The sequence below is a fragment of the Vombatus ursinus genome, unplaced genomic scaffold, assembly GCF_900497805.2.
Source record: "Vombatus ursinus unplaced genomic scaffold, bare-nosed wombat genome assembly UNPS02005659.1, whole genome shotgun sequence".
Classification (NCBI taxonomy): Eukaryota; Metazoa; Chordata; class Mammalia; order Diprotodontia; family Vombatidae; genus Vombatus; species Vombatus ursinus.
The window spans coordinates 444,929-460,112 of record NW_020945437.1 but is presented as its reverse complement, the minus strand read 5'-3'; the positions used below and the strand labels follow the sequence as shown (position 1 = coordinate 460,112).

The 15,184-nt window shown below is 39.2% G+C and overlaps 1 protein-coding gene across 7 annotated transcripts in view; it reads right to left on the bottom strand.

The window, feature by feature from the left end:
* RCBTB1 (RCC1 and BTB domain containing protein 1) overlaps positions 1-15,184 on the bottom strand; it is a 74,111-nt gene that overhangs the window by 30,444 nt on the left and 28,483 nt on the right. For all 7 annotated transcript variants that reach the window (XR_003567874.1, XR_003567875.1, XM_027848324.1 and 4 more), the window contains exons 5-11: positions 13,464-13,622; positions 10,694-10,801; positions 10,125-10,267; positions 7,753-7,943; positions 6,730-6,856; positions 1,477-1,628; positions 819-949 (exon numbers count right to left, since the gene is read on the bottom strand). Coding sequence is in view for 5 of the 7 variants with exons in the window: in XM_027848324.1 (XP_027704125.1) it covers positions 819-949; positions 1,477-1,628; positions 6,730-6,856; positions 7,753-7,943; positions 10,125-10,267; positions 10,694-10,801; positions 13,464-13,622 (1,011 nt within the window). In the remaining 2 variants the exon portion in view is untranslated. The remainder of the gene's footprint in view (positions 1-818; positions 950-1,476; positions 1,629-6,729; positions 6,857-7,752; positions 7,944-10,124; positions 10,268-10,693; positions 10,802-13,463; positions 13,623-15,184) is intronic.

Sequence of the window (15,184 nt, the reverse complement as noted above, 5' to 3'; positions counted from 1 at the left end):
AACGGATTAATTTTGGTATTCAATGTACATTCCTTAAGGCTCAATGAGGTGCATGACCTTGGCTAAGTCACTCGTCTCTGGGCCTCAGCTGTCTCTTCCATAAAATGAGGGAATGGACTCACATCATCTGTTAGGTCCCTTCTAAGTCCACCATGCTACGACTCCAAATATAAGGAAAAACAGCTACACAAGAGTGATTTTTAAAAATACTTTCAGTGTCACAAATGAAAAGGAAACTATTTCACTCTCCAGATAACTGTTCTTAGTTGTCTCTCGTTATAAACAACCAATGTGATACAGAAGCCTGTCTGCTACAAAGCCTAAAATGGGACTCACAGCAAATTCTTTAAAAAGTAGTTAATCAGTCATAATGAGACAGTAACAAAGTATTTTTAGAGGGAAAACAGATTCACAAATAGGGCTCATGCTCGGGCCAGGAGCGTCTAGCACTATGCATGTTACACCACAGCCGATCTTGGATCTCAAAGACACGTCCCTTTATTTTGCTCAGGCTTGACGTTTTGTGTCTCAATCTACACTGCAGGTCACTATTTGTTATTCCTCTTTTTGGCTGAAAGTACAAGTTGATGGAAAACATTCTAAATAAATTAATTCCAAAGAGCAAAATCAAAATTATTCATGTCATGACAAAAAAAGACTGCTGTATTAGCTCGTCAGCAGTGGATGAATTGAGCTTTTCTGACCCCTAGGGCTAAAACAAGGCTGCCCCATCATGCTTCTCAGTCCCATATATAGCAGAAGAAAGGGAAACCACACCAGCTGCCACATTAGGATCTCAGGGTTCCCTGTGAGGTTACCTCTGCATCGTATCTGACTGCAGCAGAGAGCAACGAAAAGGCATTCTCCACCGTAATCCCTCGCTTGATGATGTGCTGACAAAGTTTTTTCAATCTATTTTCACAGTAAGATGTAGCCAAATCTAAAAGACCTAAAATGAAAGGTAGGAAGGAAGAAGGGAAAGGATTAATCAAGTCCACAACAATCCATGCTTCTATTATATTTTTTAACTGAAGAGAGATGAGTCAGCAGGATTTTTCCTTATTTTATTAAACATGTTAACATCTCCTCCAATCCCTTCCCACCTCTCTGCCCCAAACAAACTGTGTAGTTTCTTCAAACTAGGAAACATTTTCCTCCTCCCTTTGTTCACAAGGTTTCAGATATTTCTTCCCTAACCCCCACCCCCACCATAACTGTCCGAAATCTGAATTAGCTATTTTGGACTATAGAATTAATGAATCTACATCTATATTTAAACATGACCATTAGCTCAGTGTTGAATAGCATCAATAATCCCAAAATACTAATTTAAAAAAAAGTTTACTTTAAAATGTAGGATCATTTGAGAATCAATAAAATTCAACTTAAGTTTTGCTTATCTCAGAGCTATACAATACAACACCACAAGAAAGCACCCATTGTACATCTTAGACAGGTCCAACATAGATGATGTACCTATAGCATCTTCAGGTGGCAAGTCAACTGTGTCCGTGTAAAGGTACTGGAGAAAGGCACGATACACTGGGTAAGAAAACTGGTCTATCTCTATCACCTCTTTCATGTCCTCATTCCAGTAAGACTGGAACATGGTTCGAAAATGTTCGCACCTAAAAGAACAACAACAACAAAGTTAACTGACCAAAATGGGGCTAGGAGGGGGTGGGGAGAGAATCAAACACAAGTATCCTTAACGCCCTTCCTTTTCAGTTATGAATCTTTACTTTACATCCCTCTCCCCCCTTTACATCCATCTTGGCAGTCTTGCCATTGGCCTTGCTTTTGCTCTTTAAGGAAAGGGCACATCAATTGACTTCCCTTTGGATCAGTTTACCATCCTTGAGTAAGGTACCCTGTCCTTTTAAAGCCCTTTTCACGTGGTGTAGTTAATGATTAAAAAAGGGCAGAAAAAGTATTTTTTGTGTAAAGGAAAAGATTTATATTAGCTAACAACAGATAAAAGACATTGCTGCCGTTACAGATGAGTATTTTGATACGTAAGAGTATAGAAAAAGAACTCTTTAAAATAAAAACTATCACTATATTTGTAAAAAGAAAAACAGCTTTCAGATGCAAATCTAGCTACTCAATTCAACTCTGAATGATGTAAAATGATGCTTCATTTCTACGTGAATAATACATTCTAAAGAGGCAGAAAAAGGAGAAATATGAGTGTAAAGAAATACTTTCAAAGATGATAAAGGATATATTGGACCATGTTGAAGACTTGAGAGCTGCAAGACATTAGAGTACCTCAACTCATTTACATATAATTGTTCTATGACTAAAGAGAATAAAATTATATTGGAGACAGTGGTATGATTTTATTTAAAAAAAAATTTTTTTTTTGGTTTTTGGTGAGGCAATCAGGGTTAAGTGACTTGCCCAGGGTCACACAGCTAATAAGTAATTTGAACTCAGGTCCTCCTGACTCCAAGGCTGGAGCTCTATCCACTGTGCCACTTAGCTGCCTCAGTAAAGGACTCTATATCTGAAATATATGGAGTGAACCCCCCAAAAAGAGTCATAAAGAATCAGACAATAAAAAAGCAACTGAACAACAAGGGGTTTTAAATTTTTAAGTGAAAAGTGAGTCACTAAGCTGAGGCTCTTATTCAAACCAGTGAAGTATAAAGAAACCCTAGGGTACCTGACTTAGGAACAAGAAAAGAACTGAAGACATAACACGGGGACTGAAATGCTCCTGTGCCCTCCAAAGCAGTCAGAAGCACATACCAGACAGCGTTCACTGGTCAACAAATCAACATTTATAAAGTGTGTCCCATGTGCCAGGCATTGTACTAAGCATGGTGGAGAGAGAACTGACTTCCTACGCCAAGAATTTTGGTGACACCTGTTATCTTGTGCCTGTACAATGTACTGCCCGTGGGCTGTGCAGCCTGCCAAGACCTATGTTGTGCAGGACTGCCTAAGGGTATTTAGGCTTCTTAATCACTTCTTTGTAAAGATCCAGTTAGCCCGATTAGCTCTGAGAACAGCCTTGGGGCCTGAGAATGACTTGAGCTGTAGTTACATCCTTTCCATTTTTTGATGGGGGCCAGAAATCCTTTGGCAGACCACAAGTGGCTCTGCCTGTAAGTGGCCTATGGGCCTGACTGTTACGCAGGCCTGACCTAGAGAATGGGAGAAGTTTGCTCTCTGCTGCCACCTGTGGCTTGAAAAGTAAAAAGCTTTGGAGCTGCTTTGGTATCTCCTGTTGACGTGGCTAGGTTTGTTTTGCATGGCTGTACTGCTATAAGCTCTGTTCTGACTGAACAAAATCCTGGGGAGTGACTAACTGGTTGGTCTGCTCGGTAAAGCTCAGAGGGCCAGTCTGAGGACCTTAAAGGGAAGTGCAATTCATATTGAGAAGTTAACGCTTTCTAAAAATGTTTTTAAAGGTGATTGTACATGAAAACAGTTTGTAAATGCTATATTCCAGTGGAGAAGAATATTGGCTGAAGTGAAGAGTGGTGAGGCCAAGCAGTGAGCAGAGAGAAGTAAATTCATGAGGTGCAAATGTTCCTGAATGACTTCAATGGCAGAGTTGTGAGTTCCCTTAAGCACATGAGTGTTCCTCCCTCATGTGTATGCCCGATTCTCATCAAAGACACTTAGTGCATTGATGGGAGAGTGTGATCCAGGTTTATATGTGCATTGTGATGTATCTTATCATTTATGCACTCACTTTGTACTTATGACCTTATTTCTTTTGTCTTTTTGTTAAGGTCTCAAAGTCAATATTATGAGTGGCTGAGTGCATAAGTATCACATTCCATGTAGTGTATTACATTTTGAGGTGCACGGATAGAAAGTAAATCAGGCATGGGCTCAAGGGACTGGCAGGTAGGTGAAGTAAATTTCTCCTCAACAGGCTTACCCCCAAAACCCTAAGAGAATTTGAGTACAAAACCATGGTGGTGGTCTATCTCTGGGAACCCAGTCCTGAAAACGTGGGCAAAGTGAGTGAACAAGCCAATCCACTGAATGAGCAGGAATCAATTCACCACTTAAGGGGTCATAATTGTATTGTGTTACATTTTGCATATCACTCACCTACCACGCGTATGTCAACATGCCATCTATCACCATCACAATCCCGTTACATCTTGAGAACTGTGCTGTTTGCCTATTACCTCAACTGTCCCGTAGTACACTATAACACAGGTTATACCTGTAACCCCCTAGACTAAAGCTCTCTTCCTGGGCCTGCACTCCCCTATTAAAATATAAGCTCCATGAAAGCTGGGATTATCTCATTTTTTAAATATTTGCCTTTATCAGTATCCTCAGTACTTACAGCATAATGCCTGGCACATAGCACTTAAAATGCTTTTTTATTGATCCGCTTGCAAACGAGGACTATTTTCCTTGTAAGCACTTTAGATACAGATATTATACCTACTTCATTATGTACACACTGACAGGCAGGCATACATAATTTATTTTTGGCAAACATGCCTTCTGCTAAGCTTGACTGGGAATTAAACTTGTGGCCTAGGAGGCTGTAACACTAATTGCTGGTGAGACTGTCCTCATTTGACGGATCCCAACTGCTTCTTTTAATAGGGAAGGAGCATGGCATAATATATAGAGTACTCAACTTAGACTCAGGACACCTGGGTTGGAATCCTGCCTTTAGAACCTTCCCTAGTTGAGGGTTTATTAGCATGTGACAACTTTTAAGACTCTCAGTTTAATCATCTGTATTGGATTTTTTTTTTTTTGATCTGTGATTTCCTTGGTATAGAGTTCTCCCAATGAGAAAACTCTCAATCAATGAAGATCAGCACCTGCTATGCACTTCTGTCTTAGAGAGGTGCCTAGAACACAAAGCAGTTAAGTGGATTGCTGAAGGTCACACAGGGACCAGAACCCAGGTCATTCTGACTACAAGGTTTACTCTCTATCCACTGTGCCACACTATAACACATGGAGAATATCTGCAGCATTATTTACCTCACAGGGTTGTTAATGAGGAAAGACCTTTGGAGACAGAAGTGCTACAGCAGTGTAATCTAATGTTATTATATTAAATATAACTATTGAAATGAAAATGGGAAGTTCAAAGCATTTGCACTACACATTGTGGAATTAGTGAATCAAATAATTATTCACATTGTAGCTACATTTCAAGTTATATAATAAATGTGATCTTACACGTCTGTATACAGGTTGAATTTTAGTCAGTTAAACATTTTTCTTACATAAAATTTTTGCAGATGGTCTAGATTCATTTCTGGTCAGTCTTAAATTAAAAGTCACTACCAATTGAACACTAAATTTCTTTGCCCTACCAGCCTCTCACCTGATTTTTTGCAAAATATTTTAACTACTCAAAGATCTTTATTTAAAGAAAAGCAAAAGATGAATCTTTTTTGTAAAAGATTCCTTTTGAAATAAAAAAATCATTTTAAAAAATTTTATTGATATTTTATTTTTCAAAATCTTCATTTCTGAATGTATCCCCTCCCTTCCTCACTCAGAAAACCAACACTTGGGATAAATAAAAAAAGAAAGTTCAAAGAAAAGCAGTTCAGCAACACTAACCAACACATGAAATGAGTCTGACAATATGTGTAACATTTAAGCTCATACGCACCCACTGCTTAAAAAAAAAAAAGGGGCATTCAGCATCTCAGCAACTTTGATGTGTACATATCAGATATTTCATTAGACTCTCTCCTGAATGCTTCAGTAATGTGTGGACTTGATACACTGAATCTAAGGGGGGTGCTCACAGAACCCCAGTTCTAGCAGGTCCTGTGCTAAGCAGAAAGGCTTCAAATACAGCCTAGCAATAAACTCCATCTCTTATTTAAGTAGAGTTCTAAGAAGTTCATCATCAAAAGGTGGATCACTAGGTGAAGAACTGTTTCAGTCACAAAACAGAAGAGTTGGCATCTTTGTCAGTGGGAGGAGTATTCAAGCCCCCCACTTACTAATTACTTCAGTATTTTAAGGTTTCCTATGAGGGTTTAAACTGAAACATAATTCTGTTCTCCTAAAAAAATTAAAATAAAAAGGATGGCTAGAATTAAACACAAAAGTATTTCATCTGAAAAGCCCAACAGTAATAGTTTTCAGACAGTTTTTCTCAGTTCATTCCCTCCAACTACCACACTGATTGAGCTCTGTGCTCCCTCTTTTAAGGATACTAATCCAATAAACAATGGCTTTCCTCTCTTGCTCCTTTAAATCCTAAGCAGATTTCTTCCCCAAAACACAATTCTTATGATTCTGTGAAGGCATAGAGAAAAATCACCCCAGATATAAAATGTATACACAATATCACCCTACCTCTAAGTCGGTAAAAAGTAAAATTTTATTTGTACTTAGTAAAAATGGGTAAAATTCATACCATCTTCCTCCTAACAGAGGGATGGGGAGTATGATTAGGGAAGGGTGTTACGTACATTATCAGATGTGGTCACTATCTTGGGTGTTTTTGCTTAACTGTTTTGCTTTGTTACAAGTGAAGCATTCAGTCTAGGGGCAGAGAAGAGAGAAGGTTTCCAAAAAACATTATGATGTCAAAATAAAAGGCGTCAACAAAATCTTTTTCAAAGGACTAAACTGCACTATAATACGTATGTCTGAAGGTTGGATACCAATACTCTCAAAAGAAGCCCCAAACCATGAAATAGCAAAAAATTTAAACAATACTTCTGCAAGACAGTTATTCACTTGTTAGAGCTTACATGACCATACCGGATTTTTAAAACAGCTTTATGGACATAAATGTATTTTCCATCCACTCGGAACTTCAGATCTGCAGTGTCTGGACTATCGAACTCTTTCTTCAATGATTCTGCAACTGTTAGAAAGTCTTCATGCTCTGCAGAGGATAAGCCAACCATATAATGTATAATTATGTATAATGTACAATCTCAAAACTACTTTATTTACTGATCATTGTACAGGAACAGCTCAGCACAACGGAGAGCTCCACTTGGTTCTCTAGGATAATTGACAGCTGCCAAATTCTTTCAAATATTTTAGATAAGCATCTAATAGTATATTAAGTATTTATTAATGCAAACATCTGTAAAGTCCAAATTCTGCTACTACATTTGAAAGCACTGGATAATTATTTCAGAACAAAACAAGGCTCTGTAACAGTCCCTTGCAAATAGAGCTCCGGCCAGAAATGCTATAAACAAGCCTTGCCTCAAATGTCAAGAAGCATTGTTCTTCCTTCCTTATTGGTCTGGTCCTAGTCAGCTAGATGTTGTTAGAACCTTCAACTCAAGACCAAATGTCTGCCTGCCGAAACACAAATGTGAATTCTTATCAGTGGTACAAAGGCACTCAGCCTTAAAACCTCAGAGTCACCTTTGACAGAGCACTTTCTCATTTCTCAAATCTAGTTAGGTCCCAAGTCTTAGTGATTCTGTCTCCTCAGTCTCTTTCATATTCCCACTGACAACCTGGTTCAGGTTCTCATTTCTTCTTGACCAAAATGTAAAGTGTAATATAAACTGGCCTTTAAAAATTAGAGACTTAAGGGAATATTCCACATTATGTGAATAGGGCTTGTTATATACAGATTTGTTTTGTAAGGCACCCAAAGATGCCGAAAACAACAAAAACAACGGAACACATCTTTCTTGAGGAAAAAAAAAAAGACACAAGGATACAGAAGCCCTATAAAAGAAACCTCTTCAAAGCAGTTAGCACTATTTCCCCCCATAATGATGCTACCCTTGAAACTTATTCCTGAGTTTATCTCACCTACAGAGAGAAGGCGCCATGTCACAGCAGGAGTGGCAAAGCAGGCAAATACATCGTCTGTGCAGGAGAAGTGGGTAAGGTGAGGAAGAATCACCGACTGGCCTCGACACTGGCCCCACATATACACATGGCCACCCTGGGTCTTGGCAGCAGAGGTGTGGGCAGAATGACAGGCCGCGATTTCTACCACCCTAAAGAGTTGCCAAGAGAAAAACGCATAACTCATTTTCCATGGAAGCCTGAAACATCATGCAACGTACTCAAGTTCATGCCTGGAATACCTGGGTCAAAAAATAGGCCACGTGCAGATACAATTTCAAGCATCAAATGAACCAGTGCACAGGCTTAGGAAGGAAATATTTCTCCTCTTCCTCCCAACTCCGTGTTGGGATGGTTTAAGTGAATAATTAACAGTGTGCTCAATGTTATTTTTAGAAAAATTGGCTAGAAGGCACAGAGGTTTCCCCCCAAATGAGACATGAATACAGCAACCATGACTTAGCAGACATTATCCTGGGGCTTACATAATACCAGTAGAGTGTTGTATTCAATATAAAGCAAGTTCTCCCATCAGAGAGGTCAAACAGTTCATTTGGTTGATAAGTATTGGCCAGGGTGGCTGTCTGCTTAGTGAACTTCCAGTTCTTAAAAAAGAAACATGCCCACATGCTCTAAAAATCCAACATCAATATCCAGCAAAGATAAAAGCCGAAATCATTAATTTTAAAATGTTCATTCTAAGCAAAGCCATAGAGCCAAAACCTCAAGATATCCCAAATACACAATGATGTAGCAAAGAAGATAATAATCCATATTAAACAAGATTGCTAAAAGCACATATTAACACGTTATGCTATCTGACTGAAAGAAAAGTCTGTACTTCATTTTGAACTGCCAGATGGAGACAGTCCCTACTTTCCTTCTCTTTTGAATGGGGTAAACACGTTTAAAAAAGAGAGAGACAGAGACAGAGAGAGAGAGAGGAGACACAGAGAGGAGACAGAGAGAGACCCAGAGACAGAGAGAGAAGAGACACAGAGAGGAGACATAGAGAGACACAGAGAGAGAGACAGACACGGGGTGGGGGTGGGGGTGGTGTATATTAACTGTAATAGAACAATAACAAAAATGTCCTGCTTGAGTATATTTTTCAGGGTTCTGTTGCTAGTTGGGTCCCCGTTTTATATAGTTGTAGCCAGTGCTGCTTTCTTCATTCTTACACCAATTCACATATTTTTCCATGTTTATTTGGGGGTGTGTGTGCGTGTGCATGTGCGTGTGGCAATTGGGGTTAAATGACTTGCCCAGGGTTAGATAGCTAGTGAGTGTTATGTGTCTGAGGTCGGATTTAAACTCATGTCCTCCAGACTCCAGGGCTGGTGCTCTACCCACTGTGCCACCTAGCTGCCCCTCCATGTTTATTTGTATTCTTCATAGCTGTCATTGCTTATGATATATTATTCTTATTATATTCATATATTGCAATTTGTTTAGCCATACCCAATTGTCAAAGGCATGGATTATTTCCAATTTTTTGCTATTACAAATAATGCTGACATTAATATTTTTGTACAGATGAATAATCTTTTTCCACTCTATTAACTGCATCCTTAGCATACAGTTTGAGTAGCAGGATCATTAGGGTCACAGGGCATGAACAGCTGTAGAGCTTTTATCATATAATGCCATATTTCTTTCTAAAGGGGAGTGTGCGAACTCAGTTCCACAAGTAGTGTTAATAATGTGCCTAATTCTCCATTGCATGGATTGACCCTGATTTCTACCATTTTTAACCCTCTTCCCCAATTTAACAGATACAACATAATACTGCAAAGTCATTTTAAATTTCTCTGATAACATTTAAATATGACTAAAGAGTTTGTACAATTTTCCAAGTAGTTGAAAACTTTTGCATCTCTTCCCCCACCCCAAAACATCTCCTTACTCTCTACATCTACTGTGGAATGGATTTTAGACTTTGAAGTTTGTTCTAAATTCCTTCAAATGTCCTATTTTTCAATCAGAATCGTTGCTGGCAAACATTTGAACCTAAATCTAGTTTCTTTTTATCTCAGATGCTTATTATAAGGACATATGTTTCTAACTTACGTTTCTAAAACATAAGAACTTTATAAAATCCAGTGACATATGCTAGTAACTTTCAAAAAAGTTTTAGAAGCACTCACATCCAAGATCATCCTGACTGACACAGATCCTCTTTTGCTCAAAGTCAAGGAGGATTCCAACAAATACATTAATCACAAGTCCCAAATAAGATGCAAATAGATTAAAAAAGAAAATACACATACCTCTAGCACACAAGCTCAAAATGCACACACAGTCCAAAAACATATTAGTTACTGCAACATTACCTTTCTTTTTCCACCATGATCTGTGCTGGGCTTAGCAGGTTACTTTTATTGCCAGTTCCTAGCTGCCCATAAGTGTTAGCTCCCCAGGCATACAGCAAGCCCTCATCTGTTAGTGCTAGTGTGTGTGCATAGCCGCAGACAATCTGCAAGTAAATTTAAAGGGTTACCATACACAGGAAAATGGAAAGGGGGTGGGGGGAAAAGGGGAGGAAATTATCTACTTAAAAATTTCAGCCAGTTTACTGCAAAACATCCGTCCACCATTGGAACTGAACAACCATTCCCTGGTGCTTAAAGCTAATGTATGACAATAGCCAACAAGCACTAGGGAGAAAAAAAAGGGCTTTAGTACTACTGAACTTTTTAATGGGTTTTCTATCAGCCACAACTGCTACACTGGCATCACTGTACTCCTTCTGACTGTTTGAACCTTGGGAAGATAATGTACTAAATTTAAAAGGCAAAGAATCAGAGAGCTTTTGAAAAAATGTGACTGAATGACTCTTCTAAAAATATTTCTATTTAAAACATACCCCATATCAGTTACCCAGCTGAGATTTTAAACATACCTGAAGAACACACACACTGTGTAAAGCTGCCACTCTACAAGGGGTCAGCTGATTGCCATTATTTCCCAGGCCTAGCTGACCATTGCCATTGTAACCCCAGCCATACACCTTAAGAAGAAGAGAAAGACAACAGGGTTAAGTTGTTGATCAAATAAAATAAATCAAAAGTAATTTGTTTACATCCAAATCAGAACTGGTTTCTCCTCCAAACATTCAAAATACTATCTCACTCCATCCTACACTGATAACTTGTTCAGTTGATTCATTTCTAGACAAAAGAACTCAGGCCTTCCTAGAGGCAGCTGAAGGCACAGTGGAGAAAGGCTGGTCCTGGAGTCAGGAAGACCTGAATTAAAATCTGGCTTCAGTCACTTCCTAGCTGTCTGCCTCCGGTCAAATCACTTAACCTCTGTCTGCCTCAGTTTCCTCAAATGGAAAATGGAAATAATAGTGGCACCTCCCAGGGTGGTTGTGAGGATCAAATGAGTTGAGTAAAGCATGTGGCACACAGTAGGTGCTAATAAATGCTGATTTCAATCTCTGCCTTTCCTTACCTAAGATCAGCTTCTCTAGATCCTACTCTAACTTTGTCTGAAGATGGTCTCTGTGCCCTTACCGCCACAAACCAGCCAATTACAGTGCACAGAGCCACTGTCTCCATCTATTTTCAAACCTCATTTTACCCACCCTCTCCTATTATTTAAACAAGTATTTTGTTCATGGTCACAATATGAGAAATATGAAATTTATTCAAAGAGTACATAAAATACAATTTAATAGTTACAGAGCTCAGTATTTTTAATGGGAGAAAGAAGGAAGAAGTATTGAGTTTTCATTTTGGTGTAATCATTTTAGCTTTTTCTAGAGATAAAGTGATTTCCAGGCTGAAGGAATTTTTTTTAGACAAAGGAGTTGAAATTGTAAACCAATGCAAAGAAAGATCTGTAACCTATACTCCTTAGTCACTTCTCTTATCCCAAATTGTGACGCTATCAGAACTGAATTTATTTTTCACCAAAGTATTACACAAGAGCATTATTTTTTTTTCCTGGATATAGTCTTGTGAGATCTTTGTTATGAGGGGCTCTCAGTGACAAACTCCTTCCATCCTATGCACCAATGCAAACTGACAGCATTCCCCCCCCCCCACTACCACCACCACCAAGCTTAGTCTTAATGAATTCCCTGAGAGCACTGAGGGTGACTTACCCATAACCACAAAGTCAATATATGTCAGAGGCAGGCTTTGAACTTGGGTGTGCCCAACTCTGAGGCCAACCCTCTATCCATTACACTGGCCTGCCCCTTCCCTACTGAAGGCATTAACATTCTTACTTACTGATACCTGAGTAATAAGCTTTTACATGTCAAGTAAGAACCATCTAGAAACTATTCCATCAGACTCAATAATGGGCTCCATCACGATAAGCAAAGCTTCCAGAACTAAGAGGGTGATAATCTTCTGTACCCCATTTTGTTTGCTCAACATCTGTTGTTAAACTGTGTTGAGTTCTGGACACCACTTTAAGAAAGACCTTGATAAACTAGAAAGCTATGGGGAAGGGTAACCCAGATGGTAAAGGGCCCTGAGTCCACATCATACAAGGACTGGTTGAAGGAACTGGGGAGGGAAAATGTAACTTGAGGAAGAGAAGACTCAGATAAAGGGGTGGGGAAGGCAGGGTAGACAGTCAAAGACCTGATATCTGTTTTCAAGTATTTCAAAAGCTGTTATAGGAAGAGATAAGAGACATACTCTATTTGGTCCTAGAGATTATAACCAAGGGCAATGGGTGAAAGTTTCTAAGAAGTAAATTTAGGTTTAGTGCCAGGAAAGACCTTTTCACAATTAACAATTAGAGTTGCCCAAAAATGGAAGCGGCTGTCTTTGGAAGCAGAGGGAAGAGGAGACATCGGATACCAACTTCTCTGGCTTGTTATGATGGGGATTTCTTTTGGATGTGGATGGATGAGATGGCCACTAAAGTCCCTTCCCACCCAAAATTCTGTGATTCTATAAACTGAGTGGTAACTATAAAAGACAAAAAGTAACTGACCCATCAAGAAAATACAGAGAGAGAGAGGGAGAGAGGGAGAAAGAGAGAGGGAGGGAGAGAGAGAGAAAGACGGAGAGAAAAAGAGAGGGGGGAAAGAGGGAGGGAGAGGGGAGGTGGGGGGGAGATTTGGCCCAATATACTGTGAGATTTTATAAAAATAAATCAGTAATAACTAGAACACAAAAGTGTTTTTGCAACATTCTTCTACTACATATTTTACTAAATACAACCAAGCAGAGCTCTAAAGGTACTCTTTGTTAACTGAGAAGTCTTAATTAGCCAATATGTTTGAATTCAGTAAGAAAAGGTTGTACAGTATTATTTGGGGGAAAAGGCAAGCTTCTATTGAAAAGCTTTACAACCATTCCACTTAAAAAGCACAGATACACATTCAACATACCTTAAGTTTCAGACATTATCCATTTAGATCTTGCCCCAAAGAAGAACAATTTAAACTCACTGAAATGAATATCTGTATCAAATCAAGTTAATTTCTCTCAAACTAAACCTGGAATTTAGAAGTTTCACATTGAACAGAAAACAGCCTCCCCATGTTTAAGTTACTGTGCAGCAGTGTTATAGTAGTTATATTACGAAATTAAGCCAGTGCTTTGTCATCCATACAACAGGCTTAATTACATGAAGGAAGAGAGGTCTTCTCAACTTACATTCCTGAGGGGGAATTAAAAAATGTAAAAGGCAGAAGATCTCACCTCACCATTGTCCAATACAGCCATAGAAGAGGTCTGGCCACATGCTATGCTGACAACCCTCTTTATGTGTAAACAATTTGTGACCTTCCTAGGAGTTGGTTGATTTGCTGTAGATCCAGACCCCACTTGACCGCAGTTATTATAACCCCAAGCATACACCTGTCCCAAGAGGAAACAAGGGAGAAATAAGAGAAAATAAGGTAAGAGTCTGAGCTCTGAGAAAACATTCTAATTAGAACATCCAAGTGCAAGGAATTTTGTTTTAACTTTACAATGAATAGAAAATAGTAACTTTAAAAAAAACCAGAAGCCTAGAAAGAAAGAATAGTAATTTCAAATATGAAGTACTCTTTAAAATATGCTTGATGAAAGGAGTTCTTAGTGAAACCAAAGCCATAGTGAACTCACCTCATTATGAAATTTCCCTAGAGCCTAGGGCTCCAAATTAATGGTCTGCTCGGGCTCTAAGTCAAACCTGCCCTTGGGTGCCCCTACCTCCTGAAATCAGTGCAGTTGATCTGGGGGGTTAAATTCTGCTATGTGACTTTGCCCTAGAAACCCTAGAAACCTCAGAACTACTCTAGGTCCATCTTAGTTGCTAGTACTTCTAAGGTTCTAAAATTCTATGATTGTTCTAAATTAGAAATAACTCTCAAAGTTGGATCAGACTATTCCCTGGCCTCTATCTTAGGGATTCAAGTCCCGGATGCACACAGTACTCCTATTGTATTTCATTCTAACGTCCAGGGCTCCTTGATCCAGACCCACATGTTCTGGGTTGGGTCAAGGCCAATATATCCTCAGGAGGGGGGAACTGGAGAGGAGAGGCAGAGTGCCTGGGGAATTATCTCACAGAATTTGGTTCTGACAGATGCCACAATCAAGTTTGCTCAAAATTCTTTCCTATCACCATATTACCAGTGCAGAACAAGTGCACGTGCCTCGTTGATTGACTCCCCTATGATATTAATGTGAGGATTTTCAGAAACCAAACACTCAACATGTCTTCCCACATCACCTTTTCTTAGACGTTTCTGCACTTCAATGTTTCATTTGTTATTACATCTGATCTACGCTTACACACTAGAAAAACTCACGTCATGACTTCCATTGATTTAGTTGTTCCTCCTCAAAATTGTGATTGTTTTCTAGCATCCCTTGCTGCCAGACAGCTGTCACCTCTCACTGCTGCTGGTGTGACCATAGCAAGTAGTATCATCTGCTGTCTCCTATGACCCCCAAATAACAATGTTTGCTGGGGGAAACCAGGCGTCCAATATTTAGTAACCTTAACCTGAAGACAACTAGACTCATCTCCTGTGAACGTGTCCACGGTTGAGGACAACTATCTTCCTTCTTTACAAGGGCTTACTTCTGGCTGCTAGCTGTTTCTCAGATGGCTGAGGCTGCTGACGTCTGACCACTATCCAGTGTTGTGACTGTGTCTCTCTCATTAGATCATTGCTGCAATAACTTCCTGCATTGCAATTCGAGTTGTATGTATTACTGCTGAATAAACTAAAGTCCAATGTTAACCAAGCAGAACGTAGGTAAAACCTTTAAAAAAAACAAGCAGTTTTTATACCTGGTTATTGGGTGGGTGGGTGGGGGGAACTACCTATAAGACACTTTTTTTCCACGTTGAAAGATTAAGCATACATGTGCATGTGCTCTCACACACACACACACACACACACACACACACACACACACACACACAC